The sequence below is a fragment of the Pelecanus crispus genome, chromosome 4 (genome assembly GCF_030463565.1).
Source record: "Pelecanus crispus isolate bPelCri1 chromosome 4, bPelCri1.pri, whole genome shotgun sequence".
NCBI lineage: Eukaryota > Metazoa > Chordata > Aves > Pelecaniformes > Pelecanidae > Pelecanus > Pelecanus crispus.
The window spans coordinates 2,073,008-2,091,901 of NC_134646.1; the positions used below are offsets into that span (position 1 = coordinate 2,073,008).

Genomic DNA, 18,894 nt, shown 5'->3' on the forward strand with positions numbered 1-18,894 from the left:
GCAGTAGGGACACATCGCCTGCAACGCTCCTGATCTACCCCACGGCCCTTGCGAACACACGTCCCGGAGCGCTGCAGGATCTCAGCTCCTGTGCACACCCTTGCTGCAAGCCCCGAAGACCCTCTTCTCAGCAGGAAGGGGATCCAAAATACATCATTATCTGGGTATTTTCCCTCCTTTCCCGGGGGTATCGGCAAGGCGCCACGTACGCGGCGTCACTCACTTCAGGCCTTGCAAGAGTTTACGCTGCTGTTTTCAAGGGCTGGTGCTTAAAAAGGAGAGGATCCGGTCACAGGACTCGGAAATACCCTAACTCACCTTGCTCACCCTCTTCTTCTGCTTCAGTTTTACGGTAGGGAGCCTCCTTCCCCAACATCCAACTCCTAACCATACACACCACCAAGCGAAGTCTGAATCTGAAGCTTACCTGATCTTTCTCAGGCTTGTCAGAGATGTCGTTCAGACTGGTGGAAGTCAGGTTTCTGTGAGTCATGGCTGGGCTGCCTGTAAGAACAATGTCGACACCGATTAAGGCACCTGTTTCGATCCAGTCAGAAGAACACAGAGGCTCAGGCTACAGCAACACCCTTCCTTGCACGAGGGAGGCTGACGCGGGGAATTAAAGACCCTGACAGGCTGCTTTCTGCGCCTTTACGTGGCATGGGGGATATTAAGATGCTAACGAATTGTCCCCTATGACCCGCAGCGTTCCCATGACTCTTAGGACAGCAAAAGAGCCTAAGGACTTGCCGTAATTCCTGCCCGCGGAAGAAAAAGCAAAGCAGCAAGAGGCTGCTGACACTGAAGCTGCTGGGTCACCCAGGACCCAGTCGCAAACCCACCCCGCAACAGGGCTGGGACCCTCACGGTCACCCCGACCTCCAAAGCCCTCGCCTTGGCTCTCCTACGTAGATGGCACCTGCCCTACGCTCCTCAGCATTCCCAGATTTCGGTATGCGGCTCATGCAGCGAATGAGGTTGGCAGCTCTTGGTCCTTCCAAACAGCCAATAATAAAAATCTACCTCTCTTCGAGCAAGCTCATGAACTAAGCTCGGGAACCTTAAGCGTTTTACTGATTAAAACAACGTGCGCGCCACACGGATAGGCCAAAAGCCACCAAATTGCTGACACCAGATGCCCCCCAGAGATGAAGAAAACCTCCAGAGACAAAGAGCCCAAGCAGTTCTCTTCCATTTTTTTTCAAAGACCAACCGCTCGCCTGTAAACCTGACGCGCTGGCATTCAAGCACTGCAAAACAGCTCGCGAGGAGCTGCTTGCTCCCTTCTGGACTACTTCTCCTACTTACTCTTGTGTTCTCAGAGACTAGCAGAACATACGGAAACAGTTCTAAAGAACTTGGAGGAAAGCCCCCGTGATTTCAGAATTCAGTTCTACAATCCCACTAAAAGCGTTTGTAGTTAAAACTGAAGAAACCCAGAAATAGCCATAATTGTAGAAGAAGAAAAATAACTTCAAAAAAAAAAAAAAAAAACCCCAAAAAACTTCTGGGATGGATACAGCATCATACACCACAGTGGTCCCTACACATTCTTTTAATTATTCTGAAATTTTCCCATCCCTTCTCACCCACGCTCACAGGAACGAGAAGCATAGCAACAGGGGCTGTTATCACAGAGTTTCTGACCATGAACGTAACTGGAAAGACAGAAAATACTCGAGAAGAAATGGCACTGAGGCATTTCCCAACTTAGGCTATGTTTCGAGACAATACTGATTAAACTTACACTTTGATATTCGTGCCAAAATGAAAATCCAAGTTTTCAGCGTTCATCAGCTCCCAGTGCAAAGAGGCTCTATAATAAATCGGCATACCGAGCCCGCCAGGAAAAAAAAAAAGAAAAAAAAAAAAAAAAAAAGAGCGGGAAGAAAAAGATCTGGACTCCCAGAGTTGGGGTTTCTTTACAACATATTCAATGTATGTGGAGATCGATTTAAAGCACGCTTTCTCATGAGCCCCTCGGAATCACAATATACCTGCTGTGCGTTATTGCCGCATCCAGGAACGTCAATGCAGCAGAAGCCAAGCACAATTAGATAAATTAGGTATTATGAAAAGGGGGATCCCCAGCTTTTCCTCTTCCTGCTGTTACTGCGAGCCAGATTTAAGACCCCACCTATCTCTACAGAGTTTTTACAAATATGTTCACTCGTAGAGTGAGAAACGCCACTTGGAAGACTGGTTTAAGCTACATACATTAGTAATCATTCTCCTAGTTAACTATTAGCAAGCCAGACTTAGAAATGTCCACAAATTCTGACTGAATGTTTGATATGAATCTGTAGGTAGGAGGATAAAACACATAAATAAACCAGGAAAATAATGATCAAACTTGCTCAGGTATGTTGTGTCTGTTACATGGTGTAGACTTTACTGTGTTCATGTTATGATGATATGATATCTTCTGTGAATAGGAACATTTAATAAATATTTCTCTTTGGTAAAAAGCAAAGCTGGACAAAAAAACCTCAAAATAAACCCAGGTTATTGTAATCCTGAAGCCCATTACTGAAACCCAGGGCTCCTTTTCTTGTATGGTGCAATTAATTACCTTTGAAAGGTTGCACAGACACTGCCAATTCTGGGAGACCTTTGACGAGTATATAGCATACCCATAAATTAAAATGAAAGACTGAAGCTCGATGCGGAGATACACATGGCTGCTTTGCGAATCCGAGCCAGTAATATCAAACAGAGAATCAGAGAAGCACTTTCTTTAAAATGCGAAGCTTGTTTGCGCCGATAATTGGTGGCTCAGTGAGTCAAAGCAAAGTTGCTATCAGTTTCTATCACCTGAGAGCTACCGAGTGAGAAAAACTAAACGAGAAAGGCTTCGGCAGAGTTCGAGAGACCTGGAGAAGTTCCAGGACCTGCAGAGCTGGGCATAGCAGTGGGCTGCTCGCAGAGCTGGGCATCGCACGCCCAAGGGCAGGTTTGGGAGAGCTGCCGTTCTGCTGGGGATGGCGAGACAGTGCCGCAGCTTGAGCTCCTTGAGCTCCTCCAAGCCTTACCGCGAGACCTCCGAGTCCTGGCACGGCTAGTGACTCCAACTGAGAAGGAACTAAGTAGGGCTTCCAAAAAGCTTTGAGCAAGGGTAGAAAATACCAGTGATTTTACTGTATACAGTTGTTCAATGCTGTTTCAAGGCATTTTGTTCAGAAGAGCTGCGCTACGTAGGCGTAGAGAAAAGCATCTGCTGAAGGGGTCCCTTCATTTTCTGCAGCCTGCTTTGGTGGTTTTCCCAATTTCTAGGTCTGGAGTAAACAGATTAAAATCAGGGCCCACAGCTTTCATAGCTGATATTTTTCCAGATTACAACATTTGTTTCCTTTGTTTATTAGACGTCCAAAGCTGAATGTTTCTTAGGAGACAATTACACTTCTTTCGAGAGGAAGCGGCTAATGACTTCACCGCCTCTTGCTAGCAGCCTCTTTCTCCCAACACGATCAACACAACCACACCAAACTCACAGCAGCTCTTCTCAAGGCATCCCATATTTATCCCAGACCGGGACAGACCCAGGTGCCAAAACACTTGTCTGCCTTTTCCAGTTCTAGCCCTTGATTTAATAAATACCACACTTCTCTACAAACGTGACCTCGACTATCCTCTAAAACCGTCACGGCTACAGCAGCACTACCCCTACAAGGCTGAACAAGGACAAGTGCGTGGAGCCTAGAAGTGGGGTCCCTCAGGGGTCCGTACTGGGACCGGTGCTGTTTAACATCTTCATCAATGACATAGACAGTGGGATCGAGTGCACCCTCAGCAAGTTTGCAGATGACACCAAGCTGAGTGGTGCCATTGACACACCAGGAGGACAAGATGTCATCCAGAGGGACCTGGACAAGCTGGACAGGTGGGCTTCTGTGAGCCTCATGAGGTTCAACAAGGCCAAGTGCAAGGTCCTGCACCTGGGACAGGGCAACCCCCGGTATCAGTACAGGTTGGGGGATGAAGGGATGGAGAGCAGCCCTGCGGAGAAGGACTTGGGGGTACTGGTAGATGAAAAGCTGGACATGAGCTGGCAATGTGCACTTGCAGCCCAGAAAGCCGACCACATCCTGGGCTGCATCACAAGAAGCGTGGGCAGCAGGTCGAGGGAGGTGATTCTGCCCCTCTACTCTGCTCTGGTGAGACCCCACCTGGAGCACTGCGTCCAGCTCTGGGGCCCTCAGCACAAGAAGGACATGGACCCGCTGGAGCGGGTCCAGAAGAGGGCCACCAAAATGATCCGAGGGCTGGAGCCCCTCTCCTACGAGGACAGGCTGGGGGAGTTGGGGTTGTTCAGCCTAGAGAAGAGAAGGCTGCGAGGAGACCTTATTGCGACCTTCCAATACTTAAAGGGGGCCTACAGGAAGGATGGGGAGAATCTTTTTAATAAGGGCTGTTGTGACAGGACAAGGAATAACAGATTTAAACTAAAGCATAGATTTAGAATAGACATTAGAAAGAAGTTTTTTACAATGAGGGTGGTCAAACACTGGCACAGGTTGCCCAGAGAGGTGGTAGAGGCCCCATCCCTGGCAACATTCAAGATCAGGTTGGACGGGGCTCTGAGCACCCTGATCTGGTTAAAGCTGTCCCTGCTCGCTGCAGGGGTTGGGCTAGATGACCTCTAAAGGTCCCTTCCAACCCAAAGCATTCTATGATTCTAAGTGAGGGACATCAGACAAAGCCCTGTACAAGAAGAAGCACGAGCTGCCGGGCAGAGAGCTCTCGGGAAACTCCTTTTGTCACAGTTGGAGCGCTTCGGATGAGCAATGACCCCCTCCCGCCCAGAAATCCCTCGCTGGCAATTCAGCGCTGCTCTGATATTTTCTCTGAAGAAACTGCTTGTGTGATAGCAGTCAGTGACAGAGCTCCTAACCAAGAAGGAGGACCTGAGCCCAAGAAGAAAGCAAGCCTGCACCTGCACTCGTTTCTGAGACTTACCCCCACAAAGAGCTGCGAGCACGTTCGCTGCAGCTCCCAACTTCTTGGCACAACACACAGACCTCATTCACTCCCTTGTTCCGTCATCAGACTGGCCTTGCATTCAGAGATCTGAGCACCAACGCTTCACAACGTACTCTTTGTTCTTTGGAGGTAGAAAGCGTCTCATAATCCCAGTTTAAATAGGGTTCTCACAGGCTAAGATGATTCCTATCTCCATCTCCCTGCAAGAAATTTTACACCTAATGCTGACAGCCAAAACCTCTTGCTCATCTAATATGACTGTTCTCCCCTGAAGTTTGGTGTCTGTGCATACCGTCTTTTGAAGATGCCTCACGAGGTCCTCAAGTTCAGACTAGTCCCACTCAGTACTGACCTTGACGATCTGTAAAACACAGACTGGAAACCACAAGCTTCACCTTTTACCAGCTTTGCTGACCTAAGGAACTGGACAGTATCCCAGCCTGCATTTAGAAGTTTTCCCCAAATCCCTGAATTTATCTTGACTGCCAAGCAAAGTCACTAACAGAAAATTGCTGCTAGGAAGGCAAGATGCAACATGTGCCACGTTGGCTCAAAAGCCATTTGGTTTTGCGGACACTGTGGCCCCAATCTGTACAGCCTAAATCCCTTCTGACATAGGTTCCTAATGGTTGTGCACCTTTGAAGACCCAAAGCAAGGAAGGACACGTCCAATACTCATTATTTTATGTTTGTATAACAAGCCCGCTCTTAAGAGCGACTCCCTGCAGCAGACTCAACCATTTGGAGGTTACAGTGACACAAGGCAATCTCAGTCCCTGGGGTAAGCCTAGCAATACCACTTCTGAGAAAGGCCTGGAAGAGGGGGAAAAAGCCAGCCTTAAAAATTTGGGAGTCCTCGGGTGAGCAGCTTCTTGGAATTGAGAGGAAATATGGGAGCAGAGGGAAGCAACAAGCCCCTCAGCCTGCAGGCTCTCACAGCCCTGAACAAACCAGCGGAGCAAAAAGTTTCTGCTGCCGAGACCTCAGCCAAAGCCTTCGGCACACGATGTTCACCCTTCTGCAGGTTGCTAACTAAGGATAATTTCCTGATTCGGGCCTAATTTACATTACCGTCGCTCTGGCAAAGGCGACGTGAGCCTCTCCTTGGCTGTGCTCAGTCAAGTACTGGTGCAAGAAGGGCAGAAGGGCAATGGAGCTGGGGAAGGGTCTGGAGCACAGGGCTGGTGGGGAGCGGCTGAGGGAGCTGGGGGTGTTCAGCCTGGAGAAGAGGAGGCTGAGGGGAGACCTCATTGCTCTCTACAACTACTTGACAGGAGGGGGCAGGGAGGGGGGTGTTGGGCTCTTCTCCCATGTAGTTAGCGATAGGACGAGAGGAAATGGGCTCAAGCTGCACCAGGGAAGGTTTAGGTTGGAAATTAGGAAAAATTTCTTTACGGAAAGGGTAGTCAAGCGTTGGAACAGGCTGCCCAGAGAGGTGGTGGAGTCCCCATCCCTGGAAGTGTTCAAAAAACGGGCAGAGGTGGCACTTTGGGACATGGTTTAGTCTAATCTACCCTTGACTGGTTTAGTGTGGGCTTGGTAGTGTAGGTCAATGGTTGGACTGGATGATCTTAAAGGTCTTCTCCAACCTAAACGAGTCTATGATTCTAAGAAGCAAGGCAGGCAATCCCAACCCCTCCATGTTATTATCTCATTCTGCTAAACAGGCTCAACAGTCATCTTGCACGGGGAAATATCCTGAAATTCAGATTTCTGGAGATTGCTGTGGCCTACAAAGAATATCTCTGTGCCATCAGTGCAATAAGCTGCGCCCTCCTGGGGGAACAACACGCTCCTCTGGGATCGGCACGGCTCCTGATGAGTAATGTTTTACGAAGGATAATCACAGAAGCGGGGCCTGAGAAAAGTCCAGCTCATCACCGAGAGATAAACCTGGCAGGACCTGCAAGCTGTGTGACAGAGGGAGCCTGTTTTTGTATTTCATTTACATGGAAATTGAAATATTTAAGCTCGTTGCATTTATAAGACTGCATTAGTGGCAAAATTCCTGGAGCCCTTTGATGGGGAAGAGCCAAAGGATGCTTCAACAGATGAAAGAAATGTCACTAGATGGCTTAGGAGGGAGCCCACCACCCCGAGGGGAGTGCAGGCTGACCTACCCGTTTCATCCCAGATGAAGAAAAAAAGCAAACCAGAGCGAAATAGCACAGCGGGAGGGGATAGCGGGGGTAACGTGGACGCCCGGAGCAGCAGCCATTCCACAAGGAACACATCTGCAGTCGTCCCACTGTTAACGCAGCAGCAAGCGTTGGGAGACCGGCCAGCGCAAGTTACCCCTTCCTCTTCCTCGCATCTCCCCCAACCCGCCCGCCCTTACCCCTGCCCGTGACTTACTGAGCCATCCCACGCTGGGGCTGCGCTGCACTCGCATTTCATCATCCAACGTGCGGGTTGCTAGGCAGGGCACGGAGCTCTCGAGTGGGCTGCGTGCTTGTGCGGTGCAAGCAGGAGACAGTAGCAGCAGCAAAGAGGAGGAAGAGAGCAAAGTTGAAAAGTCAAAGAAAAAAAAAAAAAAGAAAAAACCAAAAAAACCCGCAAGAAACGCGCAAGCAATTGCACAAGCAAGCCAGGTAGGAGGCAGAGTGTTTGAACAGTCGCAGTTACACACAAGTGCGCCTTGCTGCATAGTTCGGTGACCAAAGTGGCAAGCCCACTCATTTGGAGCACGACGTCTCCTCCGTAGCTCCACCTTTCAGTGTTCCCTTGGCAGGTCTGGAGCCAGTTTTCCATCCCCGGTGTCTAAAATTCACAAGCAACCGAGTAAGGCAGCTGCAGTGCTAGCTGTGCGAAGCAGTCCCGAGCTGCGGTGCGGTCAATAAGAACGGCAGACGCACAGCGCGTTTGAAAAAAGATCAGGTCACGTCCCCGTAGGAGCCGACTTGGAGCATCCTGACCGTGTACGTACCCGGGCACACCAATTCGGGCTTGGAGATGCGCACCTTAGTCCGCAATGCTTCAAATAATGCAAACACCTAAATACATTGGTGGGTTTTTTCCAAGCATTCCTTGAGAAACATCTCATTTCTGACTTCAACTTCTCTCCTCAAACTTCTCTCCTCCTGCGCTGGTATAATTCAGCTGATGCCATCATTCAGCTCTCTAAAGGGACCAAGGGGGCAGTTTGTATGAAAAACACTGAACTGAATAAAGCTGAGCCCTAACGTAGAATAAAAACTTTAGAGGAGAAAAGTTTTCATCTGTTGCTAGCTATCCTCCTCTCAGTGCATCAGCCAACGCGTTGCAGACAGCCTAAGTGTTCTTTTAACCCAACAGCTCCCAAACTACGCTGTCGGCACAGCGAAAATAAATAACATTTATGAGATGTTTGGGCAGCACAGACACCATCCGCATGGTGACGGGTAGCATGCCGTTATTTATGGTGGTTAAAACGCGCACACTGAAACGCGTCACAGTTTTTCTACAGCCTCTGCCAGCTTGGTTTTAGTACGACCCCACCACTTCTCGTCAAGGCTTTGGCCAAAGGCTCTCACAGGTGTTAGATGATACAAACTGCTGGCAGGCAGGAAGCTTTTAGAGAAAAATGTCAAAAATGCATGGCAAATGTCACCACCGAAGCATTGGTAAACGTTGATTAGACAGTCCTCAGGCACCTGCATACGGAACGGTGACCACGGTTCCAATTTTATACAGTGGCAAAACCCACGGCAGACCGGCGTTACAACCCGAAGGTGTGCCGGCTGGGCAAGGACTGCCGGAGAGCTGCTAGCGTATACGTTATTTATTGCAGGGCTTCACGTCAAGTGCTGTACCCTGTGCCAGGAAAGGACACAAAGAACCCTTAGAAAGCCAGTCAACAAAACAAGACACACACACAGAAAAAAGCGCCTGTCAAAAAAAACCCTGCAGGAGTTCAATTGAAATGTAAAAATCGAACCCTCCTCGCTGAACACTTCGTACAGCTCAAGGTTCTGCCAATAAAAGAAACGAGAAGGGTGGCGTCTTCCTAAGGTAGCTTTGAGTAATTACTTGGTACCGCTTTGCTCGCCTTTTTGATAATCATCTTTTTCCTGCTGAATGGACAGCAAAGGAGCGCTTTGATTTATCCTCCTCCGTCCGAGGTCACACAAGAAACTACCAGCTTTTGGCCAACTTCTTTCCCAAGAGCAAAAGGATTTCTGAGAAAACATCCTCCCACAGGCACGATCCAAACATCACTCTTTGTGACGCAGCAGCGAATAAAAGGCATTCAGCGCACACCTTCGCCGCTCAAAAGTTCCGTGTTTCTGCCCATCTGATTGCTACTGAGTCTTATCTTCAAAAAGAGCCGTGAAATGAAAGAAAGGGGCGGAGGATGACTCTGCTACCAGGGAACCATGGCCCAGGGGATATTTCCAGATTTCCGATCCAACAAATACCCTTGAAGAAATTTGTCATTATTTAATTTGGGTTTTAAGCCTAACTGCCCTGAAGAAAAAAAAAAAAAAAAAAAAAAAAAATCATGGGCAGAATCCACGCTAATGACATTATGCTAAAGTGTTCCCTAAATAAATGTTTTTGAAAGTAATTTAATATAATTAGCTATGTATCAAAATCATAGGTTCCAAACCAGTTGTGATCACCCAGCAAGAGCCAGTAAGTTGCCTAATATTTTTACACATCACCTACAGCAGGGTCTGGTTCAGCTTGAGTAGAGATCGTTTCATAGAATCATAGAATCATCGAATCGTTTAGGTTGGAAAAGACCTTTAAGATCATCCAGTCCAACCATTGACCTACACTACCAAGTCCACTCTAAACCAATCAAGGGTAGACTAGACTAAACCATGTCCCAAAGTGCCACCTCTGCCCGTTTTTTGAACACAACAACCCTTCATGAACACACAGTAACTGGGTCCATTGAACGAGCAGGGTGGTTTGTAATTTCCATCAAATTTTTAGGGGGTTTTATGGGTAGAGATGAGACGTTCCCCCTTTTAACAACGGCAGTAAACGTCAGTCGAGCAGAAAGCCAAGCTGCTTCCCAAATATGCCAGCCCGCAAACCGACTGTGCGGAGGCGAGAAGGGATGCACAGAGGGGCTGCCGCCCTCACGAACCTGCCGGCAGCATGAATATTGGATGAAAGTTTCCCTGACGCTGAAATGGAAGGTAGACACTGAAAGGAAATACCTACCTGGAAAGAAACGCTAGGAGTTTAGGAGCGCTTGGGGCTGACGGCACTTGCGTTATTGTCATTAGCCGCGTTGAGAGACAGCTGCGCTCCTGCCGCCCTCATTAAATTTTCATCTGGCTACAGGACACATTCTGCCTTTAGAAGCAGATAAGAAGCACTCACTGAATTCCGGGGAGCATGGTGTAACTCGATCAAATACGTTCTGCAGTTACTTTTTCATTAAAGTGTAAATAATAAATAACAGTAACAACTATTCATGAGGTATTTCCTTTTGTATGTCAGTCTCTCCCTCCTTAAGTCTCAAAGCACTTGAACTGTCACGGAACATAATGCATTATATATTTGCCTAACACATAAACATCCCAGGCGGGGAAACAGAGGCAAAACAACATGAAAGGAGTGGCTGAAGGTCAGCCAGCGGGCTAAGTGGAGCCAGGAAAAGAATTTCTTGGGAATCGGTCCAACCGAGACAGGACCTGCACAGCCCCTTCAAACAAGAAAAAGAAATGGATGAAAAACGAAGTCACCTAGGATGTGAGTAAAGGATGCCCTCAGCCATGAAATATAAGCAGGGGCTGGAGTGAGAACGTAGACGAACGCCCATTGTCAGCATCGTCCTTCCCAGGATAAGCAGTATTTTCTCTTTAACCAGCCCTGAAAGTCTAGCTCCATGCAGCGAAGAGACAGGGCTTACCGTCCAAGGTACGGTTAAATAATCCACTGAGCATCATTTACCTTCAAACCCCTTAAGTGAGTTTTAATTTAACACCCTGAGGTTCTGATGGCCCCTCAAGGAATGACTTTAACTGCAGAAAGGAAGAATTCAACATTCAGCACCTGCTGAAAAAAGAGGAGGCTGTGTCCTGGTTTTGGCTGGGATAGAGTTAATTTTCTTCCCAGTAGCAGGCACAGTGCTGTGGTTTGGATTTAGGATGAGAAGAATGCTGATAACACGCTGATGGTTTAGTTGTTGCTCAGCACTGCTTATGCCAGTCAAGGACTTTTCAGCTTCCCCTGCTCTGCCAGGGGCACAAGAAGCTGGGAGGGGGCACAGCCAGGAGAGTTGATCCCAACTGCCCCAAGGGCCATTCCATACCATACGGCGTCATGGGCAGTATAGAAACTGGGGGGGTTGGCCGGGGAGCAGCGATCGCTGCTGGGAACTGGCTGGGCATCGGTCGGCGGGTGGGGAGCAATTGCATTGGGCATCACTTGCTTTGATATTATTATTGTTATTATCATTATTATATTGTTGTTATTATTATTTTACTTTATTTTATTTCAATGATTAAACTGTTCTTATCTCAGCCCAGGAGTGTTTCTCACTCTCACTGCTCCCATTCTCTCCCCCATCCCATCGGGGCAGGGGCAGTGAGCGAGCGGCTGCGTGGTGCTGAGCTGCTGCCTGGGGCTAAACCACGACAGGCTGTTACAAGCATACGGTGCAGTAAAAATCGATGCAATACAGAGGTGGAAGGTGGCCGTACGCTGTAAACAGCCCACTTGAACATCTTCAGTTAAGACTCTTGTGTCCGAAGGAGGCACTCATCAGAGCAATGCCATACAGTCAAACCTAAAGGTTTCCTTACATTTCTACGCCTTAGGAACTCACCGAGACAGGTTAACTCGGAATAAAATAGTAAACTTGCTTACTTGTTCAACTCTAAGAGAGGAAAAAAGCGTATCGTTGCCCTAACACAGAGGCAGTCCCCACAGGCAGGAGTCTCCCTGCTCGCCTCCCACACAACACGAACGGTTAGGTCTGACCGTGGAATCACGAGCGTACCGCGGGCCAGCCTGGAAACACCTCTCCGTGCTACCATAACCCTCGGCGTCGCGGTGCCTACCTGCAGGAAAGGGCTTTGGGGCCGGTGCCAAAAATGGAGGGGCATCCCCTACACCATGCCCGAGGCGACCGAAGCACCCGAGCGACGCGTGCTGAAGACGCGTCCCTCTTACGTTTTGCCCCCAATATGGCACGGCTGTGGCCCAGGATCCTTCTCCTCAACGCCAACCCGTTCATCTTTTCAAAGGTCCAGAAAGAGCAGAAGTCACGGAGGTGGTAACTGGTATCTATAGACACCACCGCAAATAACGTTTACGCATTCTACCTGCGACAGCCGTTTCCTTCTTTTAAGAGAAAGCAGATGCCTCCCATACCAACAGCGGGGAGGACTCCACGGAAAGCCCTTGAGCTGTGTGCTGGGAAGAAGGCAATTTCTTAATTCCAAGCGAAACCAAACACGAGTTCCTCGCTGGGTGCCCAGTCCCGGCGTGACTGAGGCATCCTCCAGCCACCTGAAGTGCCTGGCTGATCTAAGGGCAGAAAACTGAGGCACCTACAAATTTTATGCCCGAAGCTAATGGGAAATGAGCTAATGGGAAAAGGGGGGCTTGAGGAGCAACACTTTAGCTAGACCTCTCTTGGGTCTGGCCCTCCCCGCGTGTGTCACCCACTTAGCAAGGTGTCTGTCTGCTCAAGGCTTGTGGGAACCTGCAGGTCAAAAGCAAATCTTGGTGATGCCCAGAAGAACCTTCCCCCTCACCGCAGCGCGCTCTGGAAGAGGCTCCCCTATCTTTAGCATGCACCGGCCGCCTCATCTGGCCACGCCGAGCTCCTTCCCCAGACCTGGGATTTCTTTACAGTGCTCTCCAAAGCACGGTCCCTCTCTTTGCTCCGCTGGACTCCTGCAGGGATATCCACCGACAAGCTGCATGCCCAGAACGCTCCCTTGATTCATGCTATCGCGCCTTTGTGCTGTTCACTTAATCACCACATTACCAAGGCACTCGTACATGACAAGATGCATCATCAAGAGCAAGAAATATTCTTCACATGCACAAACACACCTGCTGCAAAAGCAAAGGATGGTAAAAAGTAGGAAATATCAATAAAGTATGATAATAGGTTAGGGAGAAATGTTAGGGTGCGTTTTAGAAGCGGAACGCAGAAAGCTAAGAGGCCTTAAATGTAGCAAGAAGAAAATAATCTCTTTGCTCGCTTTCATTTCTGGGTATTTTAAAACGGCAACTTTTAGACAAATTTCCAGACTGCAACAGGAGGCAGTTGACAGAACTCCAAGACACGACAATAGGCTTAAAACTCCTCTTTTTTTTTTTTTTGATTACCACTAGCAAAAAGACTGCAAATCTCAACGTATGGTAAGTACAGAGTCACTGCCAAGGCCTCTATAGCTGTCTGCATCCGCAGGCACACACACATTTACACACACCACTAGAAACACGGCACTACCTCTTCACTATGCCATTTTTAGAGAGAGACAGAGACATAGTCACAACAGACACCACAAAACAATTTTAGGATGAATAAAGCGAGATGGAAATCAGCTTTACCCACACTGGACAATGATTGTATGGCAATAAAATGCAAGCTAGATGTTACTATCACGTACTTTTTGATTAAGAGCGCCATCGACAGCATCTGTTACAGAAATCGAACGCGCATGAAAGCTTCGTCTCTGCCCAAACATTTCAGACGATCGGCCTTTTAGGGTCGGGCACGGCTGGAGTTTTTTTGCAAACCTCTCTTTCCTATCGCTGCTCCTACGTCATCTCCTACACGCCAGACGCAAGAGCGTCTCTCCGCCTTTCCCTGTGCCTCCTGCGCCCGCTGCCCGCCTGCCACCTCCCCTCCTCTCCCTCTCAGTCCAGTGAAGATACGGTTAGAGCGATGTGCCACGGCCAAAGCAGCCTTCGGAGCCCGCCACTGCCGTGTTATCAGCACGGGTCTCGCTACGCTAATGGTGGGTTAGAAAAGCATTGTCAAGGCAATGCAGTTAGTCTCCGGCGGGCAGGTTGGGTGGGTTGCTTTAAAAGGGAAGGCTATAGCCAGTTAGCCTCTGCATTACCATTATCGGGGTTGGAAAACATCCTACTTGCACTGGAGACGGTCTTTCCAATGTCAGCCAGAGAGCGCAGGTTGGATTTCTTGGTCTGGTGCCGGTGCTTCCTGAGCAGCGTGTAGGTGACTTTGTCCTTCAGTTCTGGTTTCAGAAGCCCCGTCTCGATCTGATTGTCGACGATCATTTCTGTCGCACGCAAAGAAAAGGGTGAGGGAGAGGAGGGCAAAATTAATCACAAAGCACAAAACTCAGCTGCGTCAAGGGAGAGCGGGGGGAGAGACACGGATCATTTTCACCCCCCCCTTTCCGAAGGCTTTCCTGCCCATCTCAAAACCAGCACCAGATTTCATCATTTTATTTTTAATGGGAATCTCCTTTAGACATTTCTTTTGAAACGTAACAAAAGCATTTCCATCCAGCAAAACCCATCAGCCACCGGTACGTACCTATTGCACCAAGACGCCCTTCTGTTGTTTTCATACGTGCCACTGAGCCTATTTCAAATCAACCGTGCCCGGGATAAGACGGTTCTTAGTTCAGAAGGGGAATCTGCTCTGACCCTGTATTTTGGTGAAGAAGCTACAACTCCATTGGAAGTTCCAGTACGCTCCCCAAAATAACACGGTAAAACTTCTATCAGATTGAGCAAGACCTGAGTTCACCTCGCAGGCCCCCAGTAAAACCTCATCTACCAACAGGGAAAAGTCCTGGAGATGAGTAACTAATTAAATCATTCACTCTCAGAACTGAAGTAAAATGACGGCAATTACAAAAGGCAGAACTTGCTCCAAGTGTCACAGGACGTATTACGTGGCTTTGCCTTTAACTGAATCACCAGGAAAAAGGCTCCCAGCCTACTGCAGGCTGCTCGCTTCCCATCAGTTCCCTCCTTTCTGCTCCCCCATCCCGCAGGAGAAAGAGAAAAAAGGCAGCCAGATTTATTAAGACTCTCTATTGTGCATTAAATCTCACATTAAGTTGTTCCCTTGATTACTTCAGTGAACGTGCTGTCCCCCAAGGGAAAGTGGCAGCTCTCATTTCTCTACCGGTAACTTTTATTTGTGCTAATAATAAAAGTTATGGGAAAGTGGGGGCAGAACATGCATCACATTTGCTAACTCAGTGAGTCAGAAAGTCATCTTCTATATGCTCCCCAAGAACGACTGCCTCTTCCAATCACGAGGGCAAAAAGCCTAGTTCTTCCTCCCAAACTCATTAAAGGATGATATATGCACGTAGGTGCGGTTACACAAAACGTTTGGCAAAAGGTTTATTTTTGCAAAGTGCCGTTTTTCTGTAAGCTTTTGTCGTTCGTGTTTTTTGTTAGTGATTTTTGGAACACCTCCTTCAGAACCACATGTCTGTCTTCATCAACTTTATCCTTCTCCATCTGGCAAGTATTTTTTCCCTTCCATGTTTCTGATATAACACAAATCAACGAAGAGAGCTCCGAGTTTTTCCTTCCCACGTGTCACTACTAGACACCAACCAAGCGATCATGATTAAATAATTCTGGAAACCAAGTCTGCATGCTTCTTGGACATCTGTATCTATCTGATTAAGGATCTGGACCAGCAAAAATACCCCACCCAGGACAGTGTTACAGCAACAGCAGCCACTGATTTGTAATTTAATCTCCCAGGAATTAGATTTAATTTGGGTGTTGAAGAAGGATATTGAACGTGACATCTCAAAGTGACTTCAAAAAGAAATTTAATGTTTGAGTGTTAAAGTTTTGGACCACTGACACCAGCTGCTATCTTCTGAAGTGCGTTCAGCCTCAGCATAAAACTTCAAAGGGGTTTGGATTTTTTTTTTTTTTTTAAACTTTGCACAGCTGTGCGTTTGGATACACAGAGGCAAAAATAAAGGAAGGTAAGTGCCACCATAAGCACTTACAAAACTAAGCTCAAAACTCTATAGGTAACAGCAGAGGCAGCTTTTGTAATTCCATCCAGCAAATTATAATTGCAACGTAAAACTTGTAACTCCAAGTTTTACCAACTAGTGCAACACTTGATATTTGGTAATTTCGAGCCAGGACAACTTTGAGCCTGCTTCCTGAGATCATAATTCAAAGCACTGAGTTTGGGGAGGGGGGAGACTATCATTTTGCTCTCTTACACCTCTTCACACAACAGCTTCTAAACTCAGCGTTTTGGTTAAATGTAGCTCCGCCGGATGGCTCGCTTTTAAAATTTATTTTTGTATGTCTTCTCACACGTCACCGGGGACATGGTCCAGCTCTCAGCAATGTCACTAAGTGTCATCCCAGGCCACGGCTATTTTGACTGCAAAAAACCCACCATGCCGTTCAGCAGAGGGAAGCATCAGCTGGGACTGTGGCTGCTCTTCAGTCTCCTTCGCTGGAGGGGAGCACCCCATCCTAAAGAGAGCCTCACCCGCCTTCAGCAGCCCACCCCGGGCCCTCATCCGAAAGCAGCCTACGGCTCTGACCACGCAGGCCAACGTTCTGCACAAAGCAGCGCTTGCCGGGTAGCTCTGTCCTGAGGGAGCCGGCCTTTTACGTGTTGCGTTTCTGGTAGTGAACACAAATGAAGTCAGTGCGTGCTACTCCTTTCACACACACACACGTAGCGGTACCTTGGGATATAACTTAGGATACATGCTTCAGGATGCAAATGGTTCTATATAACCACCAAAAACCAGTGCAAGGTAAGCACTAATTATCACTGAAGTCGATTCTTTTCTTCCCAAATTGAGAAGAACTTGCATTTATCTGTTATCCTGCTCCATGTACTTTCCAGTATTCCCTGTTATTCCTTGGAGGATTATTTCTTTATTTTCCTCTTTTATTGAAAAAGCAGAGCTTCTTCATTAAAACCATCAGCGAAACCATCATCAGGGTTAATAAAAATTTGTAGGCAAGAGTTGAGGGAAAGAGCCGAGGCAGCTTTACTTACCCACCACCTGCGGGAGAGAAGAGGCCTCCATATCCAGCATTATTGAGCCTTTCTCTATACACGTCCTTAACTCAAACAAGCTGTGCAGGGACAAGGTGGCCACGTGAGGTTTGCTCCATCGCTCCCCACCTTGTTCCACCTTCTCCTCAAACTTGATCCACCTACGAGAGGACAGAGCAACGAGAGCACGTTAAAGCGGCTGGCTCCTTGCAGACACGCATCCCTGGAAGAAGCGAGAGAGCTGATCCGTCACGGCACACCGACAAGTTCAAGCACACGCATTTTCCCACACGCCTCCGAGGCCACAAATCCACGATCAAGTTGCAAAGGCTTAATGAATTGGTATGTGTCAGCTGAGCGGCGATAATGCTCTGCCTGCTGGTAAACTACTGCAAATCTGGGGTAAAACGTGTTATCTTTAATAGCTTTCACCAAGACTTAAACTAACAGCCTTTAGCTGATGTTTGCTCCAGGCCAAGAGTACATAGGCAGCTTCAGTGACTCGGCTGAGAGCCGGTCATTCCCCCCGCAGTCTGCACACCCAGTCCCTAACCCGACGTCGCATCAAGCCAACCACAGCTCGGCCACCGCTTCGCCAGACCCAACGGAGAGAAAGTCAGGGAACTACATTCACACTTAAAATAATCTCAAGTGAGAAGGGCTGAGCACCACAGCTCCACAAAAAGGAATGGGGGGGCGGGGGGATCAGCATTTCTGGAAATAAGGTGACTTGTATTCCAGTATTCAGATCCAGACAATAAAATCTGAGAACCTCAGCTACTGCCAAAACTCAGCAGCACCAAAGAACATTGCCCCGTAGAATCATCGAATCGTTTAGGTTGGAAAAGACCTTTAAGATCCTCCAGTCCAAACATTAACCTACACTACCAAGTCCACCACTAAACCAGTTAAGGGTAGAGTAGCAATTTCATGTTTCCTGGCTTGGTGGCTGCATTATTTTTAATGAAAGTAAAACTAGGAATCATTAAGGTTGGAAAGGATCTCTAAGATCATCAGCCCAACCATCAACCCAACACCCCCATGCCCACTAAACCATGTCCCCAAGTGCCACATCTACCCCTTTTTTGAACACTTCCAGGGATGGGGACTCCACCACCTCTCTGGGCAGCCTGGTCCAGTGCTTGACCACCCTTTCCGTGAAGAAATTTTTCCTAATATCCAATCTAAACCTCCCCTGGCGCAGCTTGAGCCCATTTCCTCTCGTCCTATCACTTGTTACTTGGGAGAAGAGACCAACACCCACCTCACTGCCCCCTCCTTTCAGGTAGTTGTAGGGAGCCATCAGGTCTCCCCTCAGCCTCCTCTTCTCCAGGCTGAACACCCCCAGCTCCCTCAGCCGCTCCCCACCAGCCCTGTGCTCCAGACCCTGCACCAGCTCCGCTGCCCTTGCCTGGACACGGGCTGGCACGAGGCAAAGGGCGGAGCAGAGGAGCACATCCCAACCACATCTGAAGATGCTCTTAGCAGAACGAGCGCGCCACCAAAGGAAAAGAGACAAATTAAGGGGCTCGTTCTTTCCCTCCGCTCTCCAGGCGTTGTTGAATGATTTAACACAGCCGGTCTGAAAAACCCAGAAAGCTCATCTCTAGTTGAAGATTAGAGCAAAGGTTAAATCCTGTGCAAAATACTCTTTACGCCCCTAAACCCACGCCCTGGCAGCAGGCACGCAGGAGGTTTCACCTCCCCGAGCGCCGGGCTGCAGCCCACCGCCGGGCTCTTGCAGCAGCCAGCTGTGGCTTTGGTGTAAGCTCGGAGTGCAGGAAAAAGAAGGTGTTGTAATATCGTCTAATTGCAAAGCAGAAGTGTTTTTTAATCCTGTCTTGAGATACCATTTTAATATATGTGGCAAATGAAAATTCCAGTGACTAATATAAGGGGATTATTAAGACAAAGCACACACACGTAAAGGTAAGGAAGGTCATAAATTGGTGCAAAAGAATATTATTAACACC

The 18,894-nt window shown here is 48.2% G+C and overlaps 1 protein-coding gene across 1 annotated transcript in view; it reads right to left on the bottom strand.

The window, feature by feature from the left end:
• Nucleotides 1-18,894, bottom strand: part of SLC4A4 (solute carrier family 4 member 4) — a 168,104-nt gene that overhangs the window by 75,400 nt on the left and 73,810 nt on the right. The window contains exons 4-6 of the mRNA XM_075709210.1: nucleotides 16,922-17,082; nucleotides 14,004-14,183; nucleotides 428-504 (exon numbers count right to left, since the gene is read on the bottom strand). Of these exons, the coding sequence (XP_075565325.1) occupies nucleotides 428-504; nucleotides 14,004-14,183; nucleotides 16,922-17,082 (418 nt within the window). The remainder of the gene's footprint in view (nucleotides 1-427; nucleotides 505-14,003; nucleotides 14,184-16,921; nucleotides 17,083-18,894) is intronic.